This window comes from Camelina sativa, chromosome 14, assembly GCF_030686135.1.
Source record: "Camelina sativa cultivar CO46 ecotype springtype chromosome 14, ASM3068613v1".
NCBI classification, from domain to species: Eukaryota; Viridiplantae; Streptophyta; class Magnoliopsida; order Brassicales; family Brassicaceae; genus Camelina; species Camelina sativa.
The window spans coordinates 6,318,371-6,337,190 of NC_141893.1; the positions used below are offsets into that span (position 1 = coordinate 6,318,371).

The 18,820-nt window shown below is 38.7% G+C and overlaps 3 protein-coding genes across 14 annotated transcripts; 2 read left to right on the forward strand and 1 right to left on the reverse strand.

Annotated features, from left to right (window-relative positions):
• Positions 1-6,263: 6,263 nt before the first annotated feature.
• On the reverse strand, positions 6,264-11,268 carry LOC104740143 (sodium/hydrogen exchanger 8-like). 12 transcript variants are annotated; one of them, XR_015580538.1, is made up of 19 exons: positions 10,967-11,228; positions 10,815-10,865; positions 10,632-10,723; positions 10,464-10,541; positions 10,222-10,379; positions 10,031-10,132; positions 9,833-9,950; positions 9,702-9,754; positions 9,559-9,624; positions 9,418-9,462; positions 9,207-9,259; positions 8,852-9,036; positions 8,663-8,707; positions 8,467-8,574; positions 7,942-8,108; positions 7,484-7,786; positions 7,170-7,267; positions 6,931-7,062; positions 6,264-6,837 (listed from the first exon to the last, which is right to left on the reverse strand). XR_015580538.1 is itself a non-coding variant. In XM_010460672.2 (19 exons), the coding sequence occupies exons 1-19, from the start codon at positions 11,184-11,186 to the stop codon at positions 6,703-6,705; spliced, it is 2,274 nt and encodes a 757-aa protein (XP_010458974.1). In that variant the 5' UTR covers positions 11,187-11,268; the 3' UTR covers positions 6,264-6,702. The 12 variants fall into 12 exon arrangements, 2 of the variants coding, with proteins under 2 accessions (XP_010458974.1, XP_087341755.1); XM_010460672.2 differs by having other exon boundaries at positions 7,877-8,108; positions 10,967-11,268; XR_015580537.1 differs by having other exon boundaries at positions 6,566-6,837; positions 7,170-7,337; positions 7,877-8,108; positions 10,967-11,268.
• Positions 11,269-13,859: 2,591 nt separating this feature from the next.
• On the forward strand, positions 13,860-16,872 carry LOC104740145 (transmembrane 9 superfamily member 2). The gene is made up of 7 exons (XM_010460674.2): positions 13,860-14,184; positions 14,447-14,487; positions 14,620-15,205; positions 15,292-15,429; positions 15,520-15,676; positions 15,756-16,240; positions 16,338-16,872. The coding sequence occupies exons 1-7, from the start codon at positions 14,033-14,035 to the stop codon at positions 16,555-16,557; spliced, it is 1,779 nt and encodes a 592-aa protein (XP_010458976.1). The 5' UTR covers positions 13,860-14,032; the 3' UTR covers positions 16,558-16,872.
• A 74-nt stretch (positions 16,873-16,946) lies between these two features.
• On the forward strand, positions 16,947-18,423 carry LOC104740146 (uncharacterized). Its single transcript, XM_010460675.3, has one exon. The coding sequence runs from the start codon at positions 17,296-17,298 to the stop codon at positions 18,175-18,177; it is 882 nt and encodes a 293-aa protein (XP_010458977.2). The 5' UTR covers positions 16,947-17,295; the 3' UTR covers positions 18,178-18,423.
• The last annotated feature ends 397 nt before the right edge of the window (positions 18,424-18,820 follow it).

Genomic DNA, 18,820 nt, shown 5'->3' on the forward strand with positions numbered 1-18,820 from the left:
TTTCAACAATTACATGGGTGACCAACTTGCGGGGGATAATTCTTGATTGAAGAAACTTGTAATAATTTGGGAAATGAACACGCGGCTCTAAGCCCCTCCAGTCGCATAAAGAATTGGTAGAAACAAGGTCAAGTGCCTCATCTACTGATTGCATTAAAACATTGGCAGTGCTACGTGTTATTCTCCCATCATCCATCTCCCAGTAAGCTGCCTGGACACCTGATACAGGCAAGAGTCTCGAATCAATAGCCACTTTTGGAGAAACAACAATTTGACAACCAGAAGATTTTCATACACATGGTTAAATACCATTTAAGAAGCGTATGTAAGGTAAACCGTATATTATTATGAGAATGTTTACAACATATATAGCCTTTGTACAGTAGGGTTTTGATGAGAACTAATTACAAATGTAACCCTATTCTAAGTCTTTCCTTTACACGCCCCCTCAAGATTGAGGCAGTAACTTGACTCCAATCTTGTTGTTGATTTCGTGAAAACGAGGGCCAGCCAGCGGTTTGGTAAGAGCATCCGCAAGTTGATCGATAGTGGAGACATGAGTAACACGAAGCATACCCGACTGAATGTGTTCCCGGACGAAGTGATAGTCAAGTGCCACATGTTTCATCTTGGAGTGAAAAACTGGATTAGCACAAAGATATGTAGCACCAATATTGTCACAATATATAACTGGAACCATGGGGAGAGTGATACCAAGCTCAGTCAACAGGTGACATATCCAGCGAAGCTCAGAAGCAGTATTAGCAACAGCCCGGTACTCCGCCTCTGTAGAGGACCGTGACACACTCCGTTGTTTCTTGGAAGACCAGGAGACTGGACTACCACCAAAGTAGATAATATAGGCATTTGTTGAAACATAAGTCCCCTTATCGCAACCCCAATCAGCATCTGAGAAGGCATGTATGGTGAGAGGAGCATCACGACGAAGAAATATACCAAGTGATCTTGTGCCCGCCAGATAACGTAAAATTCGCTTAGCCGCTTGCCAATGATCTGATGTTGGTTTGTGCATAAACTGAGATAATCTATTCACCGCAAAGGCAATGTCTGGCCGTGTGAAAGCTAAATACTGAAGACTACCAACCACCATTCTATATTCAGTGGCAGTGGCAAGCGGTGTTCCAGTATATAGCGTGAGCGGTTTCTGAGTCATAGGCGTGGTGACCGGCTTTGCATCGAGCATGTGAGTCTTGGCCAAGAGATCAGTGATGTACTTCCGCTGCATTAAGTGAAGTCCCTGGGATGTGCGAGTGGCCTCGATGCCCAGAAAATAACTCAAAGGACCGAGATCTTTGAGTGAAAAACGAGCAGCAATGGAAGCATGAAATGATCGCACCAAAGACGGGACTCCAGTAATTATTATATCATCGACATACACGAGTACGTAGAGATAGTTGTTACGCTGTTGGGAGATAAAAAGAGAGGCATCCCCAAGTGACGACTTGAAACCAAGGTGAAGGAGGAACTGTCGGAGTTCATGATACCATGCGCGGGGCGCCTGCTTTAGACCGTATAAGGCCTTATTTAGTTTACACACATGATGGGGACGGTCTTTGTCGACGAATCCTGGAGGCTGAGAGACATAAACATCTTCATGTAAGGTACCCTGAAGAAATGCATTATTGATGTCCATTTGATGGATCGCCCAGTTCAACTTGACTGCTATCTCAAGAACGAGACGGATGGTTGTTGATTTGATGACGGGACTGAACGTCTCAGAGTAATCGAGGCCATATTGTTGATTGAATCCTCGAGCGACCAGTCTCGCCTTATACCTGTCAATAGATCCATCAGGGCGATATTTCAGGGTAAAGATCCACTTACAAGTGATAACGTGATAATGCGGTGAAGGAGGAATCACGTCCCAAGTGTGCAGCTTCAGTTGCGCATTGATTTCAACCGACATCACGTTACGCCAATTAGGGTCTTTGAGAGCCTCTGCCACAGTCCTTGGGATCACCGGAGATGTGGATGCAAGAAGATTAAATTTTGGTTTTGGTTTGGTAATATGATTTTTAGCTCTCGTACGCATAGGATGGAGATTTTGCGGAGGTGGAGGTGGAGGTGGTATTGGGTGTGGGATTGGTGGAGGAGGTGGGAGTGGGTTTGGATTCGGTGGAGGTGTGATCGGATTTGGGATCGGTGAAGTAGCAGGAGAATTGGGGTTTGTTGGTGTGAGGGTGCTAGAAACAGAGGTCGATGATGAATGTTCAGGTCGAGTAGAAGAAGATGATTGAGTGGGTGAATTTGGGCTTGAGGTTATTGGGCTTGGTCCAATTGGAGTGGATAGGCTTGTTAATTGATTAGGAGAAAGGAGAGATGTGGATGGGTTACGGTGAGAGTTGGGCTCAACTAACGGACCATCATGAACTCGTTTAGTTTGCGTTTCATGAGCAACATCAACATCAGGCGAGACCGACAGTGAGGACTGTGGCACAGAAGAGGACGATGTCGATGGCGTAGTTGGTGGAGATAGCGGTGCGATGTTGGTCGGCGACGGAGGGTGAAGGGCAGAGCACGGTGGCGAAGAAAGAGCTGTTGGCGATGGAAGATTTATCACCGGCGGCCAAGAGGACGGATTGGAAACAACACCAGACGTCGACACCACTGGATCCGGTGACATTGGCGTGGTTGCAAACGGAAAACTGTTCTCCACAAACTGCACATGGCGGGAGACATAAACTCGACCACTTTGGACATCGAGACATAAATACGCACTCTGTGTGAGTGAGTACCCAAGAAAAACACAAGGAGTCGAGCGGGACTCAAGTTTGTGTTGTCGGTAAGGTCGAAGCCAAGGGTAACAGACACAGCCAAAGACTCGCAGCTTGAGATAATTAGGGGTGGTGTTGAACAGCTTTCGGTACGGCGAGACACCACTCAACACAGCGGTTGGCATTCGGTTAATGAGGTATACGGCAGCGGCAAAGGCATACGGCCAATAACTCTTGGGAACCGACGCATGACCAAGCATAGCGAGACCCGTCTCAATGACATGACGGTGTTTTCGTTCTGAGATGCCATTGTGTTGAGGTGTGTGTGGTGGAGATGTAAGATGAGAAATCCCATGTTCCACCAAGAACGAACGCATACCAATAAACTCCCCACCATTATCCGAATAAAGTGTTCGAATCTTCTGTTGAAACCGATTCTCGACAAGGGTCTTGAAGGCAATGAAAACTTCTTTGACCTGAGATTTCTGTTTGAGAGGATAAAGCCATGTATATCTGGTGAAATGGTCAACAATGAGGAGATAATATTTGAGATTTTCAGTGGAGAGAACAGGAGAAGACCAGACATCAGTATACAAATATTCAAGAGGTTGTGTAGAGACAATTGTGTATGTAGAAAATGGTAACTGTTGGCTTTTATTGATGAAACAATCAGAACAAGAAAACTGTTTATGAGGAGAAGGAGAAAGAGGTAAAGAGAACTGAGAGACAATTGTTTTTAAAACAGATAAAGAAGGGTGCCCAAGTCGAAGATGCCAAGAGGAGATATCGGTTTTTGGTGTAGGAGTGGCCGCAAAGATAGAGATGGTGTTGTTATTAATCGGCCATTCATAAAGCTCATTCTTAGTTCTGCCTTGGAGCAATTTGGCCCCCGTGCTCAGATCCTTCACCTGAAAATAGGCAGGATAAAATTCAACAGACACATTATTAGCGTTGCACAACCGATACACCGAGATAAGGTTCTTGCAAACATTTGGAACATATAGAACATTCGTAAGAGCAAGAGATCGAGATGGGGTAGGGAGTAAGGCGGAACCAGTATGTGTTATCGGGAGGCCAGAACCATCGGCGATGGTGACCTCTTCACCACCCGTATATGGTTGATGAAGCGCCAAGTTGGAGAGATCAGATGTTAAGTGATGAGTAGCTCCACTATCGCAGATCCATGGAGAGGAGGAGGACGCCATGACAGCATTTGCACGAGGTTGCCACGGTGGGTTAGACGAGGAATTGTATCCACCACGACCGGAGGAAAGCTGAGAGCATCATCGAGCATTGTGGCCGAAGACACCACAAAGCTGACAACGCCCTTGGTAACCTCTGCCTTGGGAGCCACGGGAGGAGTTTTGATGGTTCTGCCACTGTCCCCGAGACGACCCGCAAAACGGACCACGAGAATGAGTGTTGTTGTTGTTGTTGGTGTTGTGATTGCCACCAGAATATTTGTAAGATGCTACATTCGCGGACATTGGAACAGAGGAAGAGGCAGCATGCGCAAGAGATTGAAGCTTCAGATCAAAGTTGAGGAGTTTCTCGTGGAGCTCCGTCAACGATGGAGGAGAGTCACGACCATCAATTTGGTCAACCACCGGTTTGTATGCATCGGAGAGACCACTCAAAATGTAGTCAACCCGATCTTCGTGATCCATTGGCTTGCCAAGTAAGGCTAGTTGATCAAACCGTGTGGTAAAACCTTGGACATAGTCATCGACAGAACGAGTACCTTTCTTCCATTGTTTGATCTGTTCGCGAATCTGTTTGATGTGTCCCCAACTTGGCTTTGCATAAGTGGAAGAGAGTGTACTCCAGATCTGAGCAGAGGTTGTCGCCTTGGATAAGATAGGTTGAACCTCAACAGCGATGGCACCAAGGAGACTGGAGTAGATGAGTTTATCCTGGCGTTTCCAAGTAGTGTACGCGGGATTGACGGTAGTGGTTCCAGCAGAAGTAACTGTGGCAGCAGGAGCAGCGGTGGAACCATCAAGGAAACCAGCGAGATCATATCCATCGAGTAAGGCGTGGACTTGGCGGTTCCACATCAAGAAGTTCGATGCCGTGAGTTTGGTCACATTCGACATGTTAACGTTGTGAAGCATGGAAGCATCAGAAGTGGCAATAGTTTCACTCTGAGAAGACATGATCGGAAGAGGAGAAGAAGACGAGAGGGAAAAGAAGAAGAGGAAGCAAGCGGCGGAAAAAAAAAAATAGGTCTTAGGATACGCCCGCTCTGATACCATGTAAGGTAAGCTGTATATTATTATGAGAATGTTTACAACATATATAGCCTTTGTACAGTAGGGTTTTGATGAGAACTAATTACAAATGTAACCCTATTCTAAGTCTTTCCTTTACAGCGTATACGTATGTCCATTATACACAAAAAGAAAGAGACTAATCTAAGAAGACACTCTTTTTCTTTGGTTGGTCACTCTTCTTCTTTGATTGGTCTCTTTCATTTTTAACAAGAAAATCATGGTTAAATACGCACTTGTGGTGATTCGTGATAAAGTCCAAAACTAGGTTTCTTGTATCCGTTTTTTGATTTTTGATTCTCCAATAACCTAATTTTTTTTACCATTCACGGTTTTTAACAAAAATAAAACATTTCTACCATATTGAGGAAAACAAAACTTGTGTTGCAGAAAGATTTTACGAGAGCAGCGAACCTGGAAGAGAATGGTTGGTCTATGCAGATTGAAAATGTACACGGTGGAGAAGCACCTAATGAGGATTGTTATAAAGAATTGGAAGAGGCCAGCCAGACGATAGGATCATCACATAGAGAGATCCAACTAAAGTTGTTATATGATCACCAATTCCCATTAACGAGATTCTTATTGATCCTAAGTTGAAAGAGCAGCAGGATCGGATGTTTGCTAAGATTCGTGAGACCACACTTGCACAGGATGATGAGATTGCTAAAAAGATTCTCGGGTTGGCCCGCCTGCGTCCTGATATCTTTGGAACAACTGAAGAAGAAGTCTCATCAAATGATGTAAAAGCAGAGATTGAGAAGAAGAAATATGGAAATATGAACCAAGTAATATGGGATGGTCACGCAGTAAGTATCGGTCGCACAACAAACCAAGCCTTGACTCAGAACACTAATGGAGAGGAGCAAGGTGATGGTATTTATGGAGATCCCAATAGCTTCCCTGGTCCAGCTGCTCTTCCTCCTCCTCGACCAGGTTTTCTAACAGTCCGGCCATTGCCACCACCTCCTAATCTCGCCTTGAACCTCCCTCGTCCTCCTCCTAAGGTCATATATAAGAAAAGAACTTATGTGATACTTCTTGCTTTACTTTTTCGTTGTGTATTCTTACTATGGTAAAGCTTTTTTAGTGCAGTTTGGTTTCTCTTCCCTGCATATCATATTAGTGAAATACTATAGGTTTAGTTTAAACTGGTAACTGTTCAGAGTTCGAAGTGGTCACAGACTTTTCTTTCTTTGGTTCCAAATTAACGCGTTTTTGGCTTAGTGAGCGACCGATTTTGGTTTTTCGTTTATGATTTTTATTCTTTTCTATGGGTGGATACTTTTTCTTCCTTCATATTTTAGTATTTTACTCTATACACTGTATGTCTGGATTAGTAAACTATACAATCTTTGGGTAACCCATGCTTCCGTGAATGAAGAAAAAACGATATACTTTGTGCTTTTTTATAAGCGTTAATATTTAAATATATGCGTTATAATTAAACTTTTATGCCAGCGTATATGGATTGTGAACTTCAACCAAAGAGTGTGGATTTGTGAACAAAAAAGCAGGACGCATTTGGTAATACAAAAAGAAGAGTAATTCGGGTATCTGACCAAGGGCCGGGGCACACGGGTCCTGGTACTATCCAGGTGGGTGCGAAGAAAGAACATTAACGAGTTCCTGACTCTTCCTGAAACCTGAGTCTACTCCTTGATTTGCTTCTGACAAGAAAACCTACAAAGTCTTATTCATGAATGTGTCTCGCCCGTGGCCAAACTCCTGAAGATTGAGCGATCTTTCAATAACGGATTGCTGGCGAGAAAACCTTCTATATTTGGAAGTTTTAGTAAAGGAGGATTTCTCAGGAGCTTCTTCAAGTCAGACTGAAGTGTGAAAGAGAAAGAGAGAAAGAGGGAGGGGGATAAGCTAGCATGTGGCAAAAACATTTTAAGGAGAAAGTAAGCTAGAGTTAGTACCTGAACAACATCATGAAGATGAGAAACTTCTTTTCCCTCTAACAGCCCAACCTTCTCGAGGTTCTTGATATATCCATTTAGATGATTCAGCACATAATATGTTACTTGTCTTGTTTTCAAAACACTCAAAACCTGACAAAATTTTATGGCTATTATCAGCCACTTGTCTTGTTTTTAAAAGACAAGTTAATCCATGACAAAATTTTATGGGTTTCAAAAGAAGTATATGGTCTCAAAACCTGAGGAAATGAATCACGGACATCTTCCAAGAACTGTTTTGCTTCTACTCCTTCCACCTCACTTTCACTTATGACAGTAGAAGCAACGTCACTGTTACCTATGTAAATTAAATAATATAGCTAAGAGACATATGAATTTGGGAGTTTAGTTTACGCTACATGGGGTACCTATAAAGAAGAAAGCACAATTTCAGGTAAATGAAAGACCAAAGGTTTTCATTTCAAGGACATATCAGATAGATAGTCTTTATGTTATACAGTCTTAAACGAATATAATAAACGTACAGATTATAACAGAACAGAGTGATGCATACCTAGAAAGTCATGCAATTGCTGTCGCGCAATCCTGTGAGCACGGAGAAACGCAGAGGAAATGTAACAAGCAGATTCTAGTCTTTCCACAATTAAATGCGTGACCAACTTGCGGGGGATAATTCTTGATTGAAGAAACTTGTAATAATTTGGGAAATGAACACGCGGCTCTAAACCCCTCCAGTCGCATAAAGAATTGGTAGAAACAAGGTCAAGTGCCTCATCTACTGATTGCATCAAAACATTGGCAGTGCTACGTGTTATTCTCCCATCATCAAGCATCTCCCAGTAAGCTGCCTGGACACCTGATACAGGCAAGAGTCTCGAGTCAATAGCCAATTTTGGAGAAACAACAATTTGACAACCAGAAGATTTTCATACACATGGTTAAATACCATTTAAGAAGCGTATACGCATGTCCATTATATTCGTCGTAGGGTCAAGGTTTCCAGCTTCATACCCATTGTGAGGATTAACTTGTCCCCCTTCTAAATCTTTCAAGCTTGAAACATGTCTTGTAACTGTAGGCAAGTCAGCAGATCCAAGCTCCTCGTCATCCCCTAGATTTTCAAAAGCTTTTAAGGCGGTGTTCATCATTTCACACTTTGTATACTCCAATATTCGTTTCTGCCAGTAGAAAAACATATAAGCAGAAGAGCAAATATATTGATTATATTTCTGTAGCAGTAGTTCTGAACATTGGGCGGACATGTAAATTTCAAGGATCAGTGACGGATTCCGAATCACGTTGAATCCAATCTTCAACTACCTATTAACGGTCGGTAAAACACACAAACCTAAGCTAATATACCCACACCGGCATGTATGCAGTCACTTGTACATATATGATGCAGTCACTTGTACATGCATGAGCACAAACACAGATGATCAGAGATTCCATTATCTACCAAAGTAATATATCATGCATTTGCTTCTTAAATTTGAAAATTAGTAGCCCAAGAGAATATAGCATTAACATCCTGACCTTATTGGCCGTTAAAGTGTCCATGCGAAGAAAGTGCAAGAGTAATTGAGTAGTGGATCCATTAACAACCAAAGTTAGGAAAACAATCCCACCTGTGAAGAACAGAAACTGCAAAACAGCTTAACACATCAAGATAACAATAAGAGCGTCCAGAAAGAAACTCAATAGTAGTTTCATCCTGTGCTTCAAAACTCACCCTTGTTCCCGTCTCCGAACTGAGATATAAATTTCCACTTGATTGCTGAATCATATGAGCAATAGATAGAGTATGTCAGAGATAAGGAAATGAGAACAAATATATAAAAGATTTCAAAACAGATAACCATATAATTCGTTAGATATATTTCTCTTGCATGAATAAATCGACCATTTCTTCAGAACTCACTTTTACAGATAGAGCGAGTGATAGTGACACAGCACCCCTTAATCCAGACCACGTGAGTATGATGGATTCCTTCCAGTCCAATCCATAGCCAAAACGGCATAGCAATGGGTACAGAACTCCAACCACAACACAGCGGGAAAGTTGGACATACAAATATAAGAGGAAAAGAAAGCCCCAAGAGATTCCTGAGAAAAAAATTATGAGTTAGGAATGTTCCTTAACCCCAATACATATGCCAAAAAGAAAGCTACTGCGGGAATGATATCAGGAATTAGTGATGTATTCAGGACACATCATCTCCATCGGAGAGAATAGAATAAAAACAAAAATCCAAACATAAAATGTGAAGGGGCACCTTCGTAAGATATGCTCCGACCGCTAAGAACGCCTTCAGCGATAATAACTCCACTGCAATTCAAAAGAGAAACACATGCAATGTAATTGTATCAATTGGCTTAAACATTGACTGCAATACAGTTCTGCTGGATAATGGATGAAAGAGAAGTAACTGTATTCTTTGTAAAACATTAACTTTCTGTTTTTGAATCTAGCCAGACACTTCGTACCTGAGTATAAAAACTAATGTATTTGCAATATAAGCGGCCATTTCCCTGCAAAATGTTAAAGGAAAGTCATATGCTTATCAAACATACATGAAAATAATTTTCTTACTTATGATGAAAAAGGATTGCTGAGTTGTGAATTACCAGAAGTGAAGCAAACTCTGGTGACTCTCACCCTTAACTGCTGTCCTTGCAAATGCAGCGAAAAACCTATTAAAATCATTTTATGAACAATGGATTTTAAGCACGATTACAATAGAAAGAAGGGAAAATTCACCGCGACTTACATCCCCAAAATCATCACAGTCAAAATTCCAGAGACCCCAGCCCACTCTTGTGCCTGTACATGGTAGAAAAATATCATGTTTTCCAGAGATTAGGAGGATTCCAGCATTGGAGGTTAAGGTGAGGAGCATACAGTGTAATACGCGAAATAGCTCACTGAAAGTGTTACAGTGATCTGAACCACCGTATCATTGAATACGAATTTAAGCCAACTAACTGAAGCAATGCCAAAAGCTAGACCAATGCCTACACTAAAAAATCAGAACATAACATAACATTAGAGGAAAGACACCAACACAAAATACCACTAACAAGGGAGAAAAGTCCATACGCTCCGAGAGAGTTCTGGACAAGAAATTTGATAATGGAACCCCAGTCAGAGTTGTGCCCCATCACCATCTTGAAGAATAACTGAAAGACCACAACTGACACCCTGAATTTTTCAAAAAAAAAAACTACGCTTGAGCATAATTGACATAAGATCATCTTGATGCAAAACATAAGAGTTTGATATATGACTACCCATCATTCATCAGAGACTCCCCGTCAATTAAAGTGGTCATTTTCTTACTAGCACCAAGCTCCTTAAGAAAAGCAACAAGAGCCACGGGGTCTGTAGCTCCTAAAAGTCCTCCAAGCAACAATGATGTTTTCCAGTCCCAGTTATATGGAAAAGTAAGCTACAAAATCATATATAACTCGTAACTTAATGGAAGGTCATTTATACACATCTCAAAAATGTTAGAAAGCTAGTTAGTTAGTACCTTTATAAGAGCTCCAAGACAAAAGGTAGAGATCAGAACTCCAGGGCCAGCAAGCAGAACCATTTGTCCCATACACCTCTACCAATGGTGTGAACACAATCAAAAATAGCCGGAACCAAAACAGACAAAGAAGTAGCTTCAATCCACAAACTCCAGGAAAATAAAAACCTTGATCTGGTGCACATCCATGGAGAATGAGCTCTCGAAAAGAAGAGCAGGGAGAAAAACAGCCAAAAGTAGGTCAGGGTTTATATCATTCCCTGTAACATTATTCAGAATTTTGCCATTATTTCGAGCTCGTAATCTAACAGTCTCAAGCCAAAAAAAAAGAAGAAGATAAGAGTAACTTACAGATACGAATCCCATTGCCAATCTTGCCAAGGTTATGATTAGTTCCATATTCTGCAGAAGAGCAAAATCCAAAAAAATTTAACTATTTATTAACGGTTTTGGAGAAAAAGGCAATTAATAGAGCTAGAAAGAAGAACATTAGGAATGAAAACCTAAGGATCCGAGAACGATGCCGATAACGAGGAGAACGACGGTGTAGGGAACTCTAGTGCCATTAAACAGTTGTCTACACGCGGTTCCGAGAACCAGCGAAGTTCCCGCGAAAATAACGGCATCCACAGGATTAGAGTCGCTCTCCTCTGAAAACAGAGAAAAGGATATTGCTTGCTCCGGTGACCTGTACTGCGACGCCGCGCCGATTATACTCGCCATCTCTCCCGTTTACTTTAATTATTTTTTTTGTCCACAATATATAATTTTATTTTTAGTTTACAAAAACAATAAATTTGTAATTGAGATCGAACCGAATTTGGTTCATGTTTCTTAATACCGATTTTGTATGGTTTAGAAGTTAACTGCGATTGATTCTAGCTAGTGTGCATTGGATTGGATTGACAGGATTTATTTGAGAAACATATAACACTAATTTGAGTTGGTTTATGCTATTTCTTAATGAATTAAATGAGGTTTATATATAATAACCCGAATCAAATGTCAAATGAGAGAACATATACATATGTTTACCAAAACAAAATTGACCATGTGTTTTGTTTGTTTGTTCCAAACCCAAATTATCAAACAAAATTGACCAGAGTTGTCTTTTTGTTTGTTTGTTCAATACTTCTATCCCATGGAGCTTGTTCACAGTTTCTTTTTTTAGCTAGTATGTCAGGTTGGTATATAAACATTGTAATTTTCCATCGTTCTTATTAAAAAATAAGAAAGCCCTTTGAACTGTACATGCCATAAGGCATAAACGATGCACGTTGTATACAGTGCCGGACGCAGGTAGAGCCGGACGCAGGTAGAGCTTGGGTGTGGCATGTGCCCCACTCTATTTTTTCTATTTTCTTCAATATATAGTGTAAAAATTTAGTTAAGTGCCCTCTAATTTAATTATTAGTTACACTAGTGCCCCATACTAAATATATTTCTGCATCCGCCCCTGTATATCTATATATACTGTATAAATGATTAATGAAAGCGTTAAAAATGTTTAATGATTAGATTATGCCGTGAGATCATGCAAAGCAATTACGTTACGATAACGCACGAACCATATATCAAAAAAAAAAAAACATGAATTTGAAAAGTCTAGAATACTATACAGTCAGATTTTCGACCCAAGAAATGAACACACTAGAGATAAAATAGGTTTGGCAGAAACAATTAAGTAGTAGCCCGCTTCTACGTATCTTACGCAGTCAACTCGGGCATTAGTAACGCCTGATTTGTTTGGTGAGTGTTCACTTTCATTTTTTTTTTTTTTTTTTGAAAAAAAGTGTTCACTTTCATATTTGCTTCACAAGAATTTGAAACTTTTTTTTTAAGTCCCTTAAAATTAATCTTTCTCTTCTCTCTTTCCTCACAATTTCACAAAGTCACATGAGTATATTTTTTAAAAAAATCTATAACCTTATACAATTTAAAATACACTTAATAAAACAGACAGAGGATAAAAGTAGATCTTTTATTTTTAAAAAAAAAAAAAAATTAGGACCAATTGTATTTACTATTTAGACATCCCTTTGTATTATACTATATAGTTTCAATGTATTTTTCTTAGGAAATACAAGAAAAAGAAAATTCTCTATATAATAAAACAGAAGTACACGACATTTTTTTGTAGACTATATAATAGATATATTTATGATTTTTTTGGTTATAAACTTGTGACATAAGTGTATCATAATATAAGAGTTAGTCTGATTTTTAGTAAGTAAGGATAATATGGATTTAGTTAGTTATAGTAACATATAAATCAATTATAGGTAACATTTAAAAGATAAGGAAATCTCTCAACCAAATTAAAACAAAAATATGTGATTCTTCTTTCACATTTATTTTGTTTTATATTTAAATTATTTTAATTTTTTATCTAATACATTTAGTTAATAAAATTTATGATTTTTTCTGCATATGATGTAATTTAATTTTTTTTAAACAGACATATATTGCTCAACTGATGAATAAAAAAAATATACAAAATGCCCTACATCACCTAAGAAAACTAGGCAAAGATTCAAAGTCATATTAATAAAAAAGAGACCAAAATAATTCTGAATACGAATGAGCAGAAATCTTGATTTTTATTATGGTTCTTTATTTTAAAGAATTTAAACTTTTAATAACTTTAAAAATTCAAATGTATAAATTTTTAAAAATTTTAAAGATTATTAATATTTCAATTATTAAAACATTTAATTTTTTATAATTGTTTAAGATATTAATAATATTTAAACTTTATAAGAAGTTCAAATATTATAAGTAGTTCAAGTTCTAAAAAAACCGAAACTTTATTAAAACATTTTAAATTTTAAAAATATATTTAGATTTTTATGAAGTTTTTTCTGCGATGTACAATAAATTAAAATATCACACGACGGGTTATATGGCTAGGCATGTTTGAGTAGATATTAATAGAAACTTAAAATATCATTAATTCAGTGCTACATGGATAAAATATCATCTCATTATTTTGTTAACAATATGAATATTAGATTCATAGATGTATCTAATTAAATCGATTAATTAATACTATAACAAAATAACTAATATGCGGTATAATGTAGGTTAAGTCATATAATTAACAAAATACAATATATAATTTTAAAAACAAAACAAATCAAATAAAATTAACAAACAAAAATTAATATTTTTATCAAATAATTTAAACTGCAGTGTACCGCAGGTCAAAATTTAAATCTACTAAAATAGATCTTATAAAATAGATGCTATTTTCATAAGTTATATTAAACATATGATTTTATGGCATAGTGTTTGAGCAAAAAAAAATTTAAATAAAACAATCATATATATAACACTTTAAATAAAAATTACAAAATAAATAAAATAAATGTTAACCCGTGCATATCTAATTATAGTAATAATAAAATTGGTGTAACAGCTGACTGGACTGGAGTATAATTGAAGAAGACCGGTGTGTATATAAATATTAACGTTATTTCCTCCATTTTTTTTTCCTTCCTTTCTCCCCATACATAATTAAAAAAAAAAAAAAAAAACTCAGATCTCACGATTTGAGCAGCAAAAACGCAATGAGGACACCGACGACACTGCTCCTTCTTGTCGGAGCCATTCTCTTCTCCGGCGCCGGTTATGTCAGATCCGACGCCTCCAACCACCGTTACAAGGATGGAGACACCGTTCCTCTCTACGCCAACAAGGTCGGCCCATTTCACAACCCAAGGTACTTTATAATTCATAGATCTGCTCTTCAGATCTGAGACTGTATCGAATTCGTAGACTTGAGGATTTTGAGATATTGATCATTGATCTAACGAATCTGTTGCTGTTGAAATGAGTAACGAGACCTTGAAACTTTTTGAGTACACTACCAAAACAAATTAAATCCATGGAGTGAGTGAGAGAAGATACTAACTACATTTGGATCTATCTTATATTTGAATGCTTTACGACTCATTTTGGTTTTTGTTCAATGATCATTGCAGTGAGACCTACCGTTATTTTGATCTTCCCTTCTGTATCCCAGGTAAATGCATATTGTTTACTAGATTAATCGCACTATTGGACTTGGCTGCAGCTGAAATGGCTTAAGGTTTTGTCCTTTCACATTTAAATTTTTGTATGTTTTGATCTGATCCCATTGATTTTTGGTTTACAGAGGGTGTGAAAGAGAAGAAGGAAGCTCTTGGCGAGGTTTTGAATGGAGATCGTCTTGTTAGTGCTCCATACAAGCTCAACTTCAGAGATGAAAAAGAGTCTGAGGTATACTGCAACAAGAAGCTAACTAAAGAAGAGGTCAAACAGTTCCGCAAGGCTGTTGAGAAAGACTACTACTTTCAGATGTACTATGATGATCTGCCTATTTGGGGTTTCATTGGAAAGGTTGACAAAGATATCAAGTCTGATCCGAGTGAATTCAAATACTTCCTGTACAAGCACATCCAGTTTGAGATTCTGTACAACAAGGACCGTGTGATTGAAATCAGTGCTAGAATGGATCCTCATTCGCTTGTGGATCTCACTGAGGACAAGGAAGTCGATGCTGAGTTTATGTACACTGTGAAGTGGAAGGAAACTGAGACTCCTTTTGAGAAAAGAATGGAGAAATACTCTATGTCGTCTTCTCTTCCACATCACTTGGAAATTCACTGGTTCTCCATTATTAACTCCTGTGTCACGGTTCTTCTTTTGACTGGTTTCCTTGCAACTATCTTGATGCGAGTACTCAAGAATGATTTCATGAAGTAAGTTTCAAGTTACTCGCTACTCCTCATCATCATGTTTTTACGCTTCCTTATCTCATCTGGACCATTTTTCGCACACTCTAAAGGTATGCTCAAGACGAGGAAGCTGCTGATGATCAAGAGGAAAGTGGATGGAAGTACATTCATGGGGATGTCTTTCGCTTCCCTACTCACAATTCTTTGTTCGCCGCATCGCTCGGTAGTGGAACTCAATTGTTTACACTGTATGTGTCTCATAATCCAATAGTACTTTTTCATCCATATCTGCATATATATCTCATCATAACTAATTGAGACTATCCCACTATCATCAGCACCATATTTATCTTCATGCTTGCTCTTGTTGGAGTGTTCTACCCATACAACCGAGGAGCACTTTTTACCGCTTTGGTGGTCATCTACGCTCTCACATCTGGAATCGCCGGATACACATCTGCTTCTTTCTACTGCCAACTTGAAGGAAAAAGCTGGGTAAATATTTAACCTCTAAATCCCTTTCTCAAATATCATCTTCAACCGAAACTAAATCAGTTTTGTCACATTGTTGCAGGTGAGGAACTTGTTACTCACTGGATGTCTCTTCTGTGGCCCATTATTCCTAACGTTTTGCTTCCTTAACACCGTAGCCATCACCTACACTGCAACCGCCGCATTACCCTTTGGAACCATTGTGGTAATCGTCCTGATATGGACGTTAGTCACATCACCTTTACTCGTCTTGGGTGGGATCGCTGGTAAAAACAGCAAAGCGGAGTTCCAAGCACCGTGCCGTACTACCAAATATCCCCGAGAGATTCCACCACTCCCATGGTACAGAAGCGCTATCCCACAGATGGCAATGGCTGGATTTCTTCCTTTCAGTGCCATCTACATTGAGCTTTACTACATTTTCGCTAGTGTTTGGGGTCACCGGATCTACACCATCTACAGCATTCTCTTCATTGTCTTCATCATCCTCATCATTGTCACTGCTTTTATAACCGTTGCCTTGACTTACTTCCAACTCGCTGCTGAAGATCACCAGTGGTGGTGGAGGTTGGTTAAACTCAGTTCTCAATCATCTCTCTCTACTCTTTTTTCCTCTCTGATCATTTTAGAGCTTGAGTTTGATTCTTTAACCTTTGTATTGCAGATCGTTCTTATGCGGTGGATCAACCGGTTTGTTTATATACGCATACTGCTTATACTATTACTACGCAAGATCAGACATGTCAGGGTTCATGCAAACATCGTTTTTCTTCGGATACATGGCTTGCATTTGCTACGGATTCTTCTTAATGCTCGGAACAATAGGATTCCGTGCAGCACTCCTCTTTGTTCGTCACATTTACCGGTCGATCAAATGCGAGTAAGGAGTCCTGACACCAAATTTTTCTTCTTCTTCTGCTGCTTCTGCCTCGTTACGAATTTTGCTAGAACAAAGAAGATAAAGAGATAGGTTTGTTAGAAAGAAGAGAGACACAAAAAAAGACAATGTCTGATTATTTTTCTTAGGGGAAAAGTCTCTCTTCTTCTCTCTTTATTTTGGGCAAACACAAAAATTAAATTTACTGTATCCTTTTCTATATGAATGAATTTTCACGTATTGTAAAAGACTAGCCTCTATACATTTGTATTCGAGTTTCCTTAGTATCTAATAAATGTCAAAAACTCTGATTTTTTCCTTATCAGTTCGCGTCTCTCTCTCTTTTATACTAATATAGCTGCAGAAAACAGAAAAACAAAAGTGATGATGTAACGAAATAAGTATATAATAATTCCATAATTTTTGTACTTGCTTTAAGATCCAATTGAAAGATCCAAAGTTAGATTTTGTATTTTGGTTCATAGGGAAAATAAATACATTACTGACAGTCTGACACTGACAAGGATATAGCGTAAGCGGTCAATTACTTCCATGGGCATAACTATGATATATCGGCCCAACTACAAAGAAGAACATTTCTTCGAGCATTAATTAGAGACTCTGATTTCAGTTTTTGAAATTCGAATCCTCATCCTCTTAAATTTAGAAACCCTAGGGTTCCTTCTTCCGCGAACTAATTCTCTCACTCTGTGTTGTGAATCTCTGAGTCTGGTGGAAAAAAAAAATGGATCTCTCACGAGAAATCGATGACTACATCAAAGACACAATCGACCACTCTTTAGGGCTTCCGATCTCCACAGACGCTCTCAAGAAGAAGCTTTACACGGCTGAAGAATCTAACCTTCGTTTCCGTGAGCAGTATCTTACACTGGTCGGGAGATTGAAAGAGAAAGATAGAGTAATCGATCTCGTTAGATCAGAAGCGAGTATGAACGCGCAAGCGTTGAAGAGAGTCATTGAAGAGAAACAGAGATTGGCTGGTGAGTGCGAGGATTTGGCGATTCAATGTAAGAAGTTGAAAAGAGAATGCTTTCTTTACGATCAAGACCGTGAATCGCTGATGGATTTCGGGAACGAGACGGACCAGAGGGCTAGAGAAGCAGAGTCTAGGGTTCTTGAATTGAAGGAGCAGGTTCTAAAAATGTCTGACGAAATCAAGAACCGGGTTGAATCTGAAGAAGACGATTGTTTGGCTTATTCGGTTTTGTATTCGTTGGTTAGCAGAGAAGACGAGAGTGTGTCATCGGGGCGTAGCTTCTTGGAGGCGAACGTTGAAGACAAGTGTTGTCAAGCTTTGTTGAGCAAATGGGATGAGTTGAAGCCGTCAACGCAAAAGGTTGCGTCTTTAGTTTCAATGGTGAAGAGAATCGAAAAGGAGAAAGAATGTCTCATCTTGAATCTTGCTAAAGCAGAGCAAGAAGTTGAACTTGTGATGGAGCAAAACAGGGACCTGGATAAAGAAAACTGTATGTTGTTGAGGCAATGTTCTGTAGAGAGAAGCAATGGATCTGACAAGTTCAACAAGAGGAAGAGTCCCAAGTTGATGATGACCAGCCCTATCGACAAGAGGATTGAGTTGAGCAGCCAAGATTTCCATGATGTTTAAAAGTTTTCGATACACAAAGATTAGTAGTAGTAACTTGTTTAGGATATTTAAGGTGCTAATGATGATTGGTTTTTTTTTGTTTGAATATATCAATGAAGGTTTTCTGGTTATTTGTAGAGAAATGATGTGAGGGACAAGCTCTGACTATGCCACAATGTATAAAAATATGAGAGACTTGGAGCATTCATTCTCTCACCCATTGGAAACAATCAATTTTAAAATTATACATGTCCATTGATTTGGAAATGCTTTTTACTTGTTTAATCTTGTATACTGCATCTGACAATTAGTGTGCTGATGAAATGTTGTATTGGCTAAACATGTTTCAGTTAAATGAAAAGAAAAATAACCAATAAAAAGATTATAATTTTGTCCAATAAGTTTATAATTGCTTGCTTCTACATCATCTTATTTCTTGTCACCAAATCTCTTTCAACTTTAAAACAATTTGGTTTTGAAAAGATGTCTAATAAAAGACTACTAAAAAAGAGTGGGCTTTGGTTTTGTCTTCTTCCAAAATGGCTTTCTTAAAAACTTTTTATACGGTGTATCCTATATTACTGGCCAAAAAAATAAATAAGTCGAAAAAAAAGCCTTTTGGGATATTATTATTTTATTTCATTATAATTATTTTTGAGATATT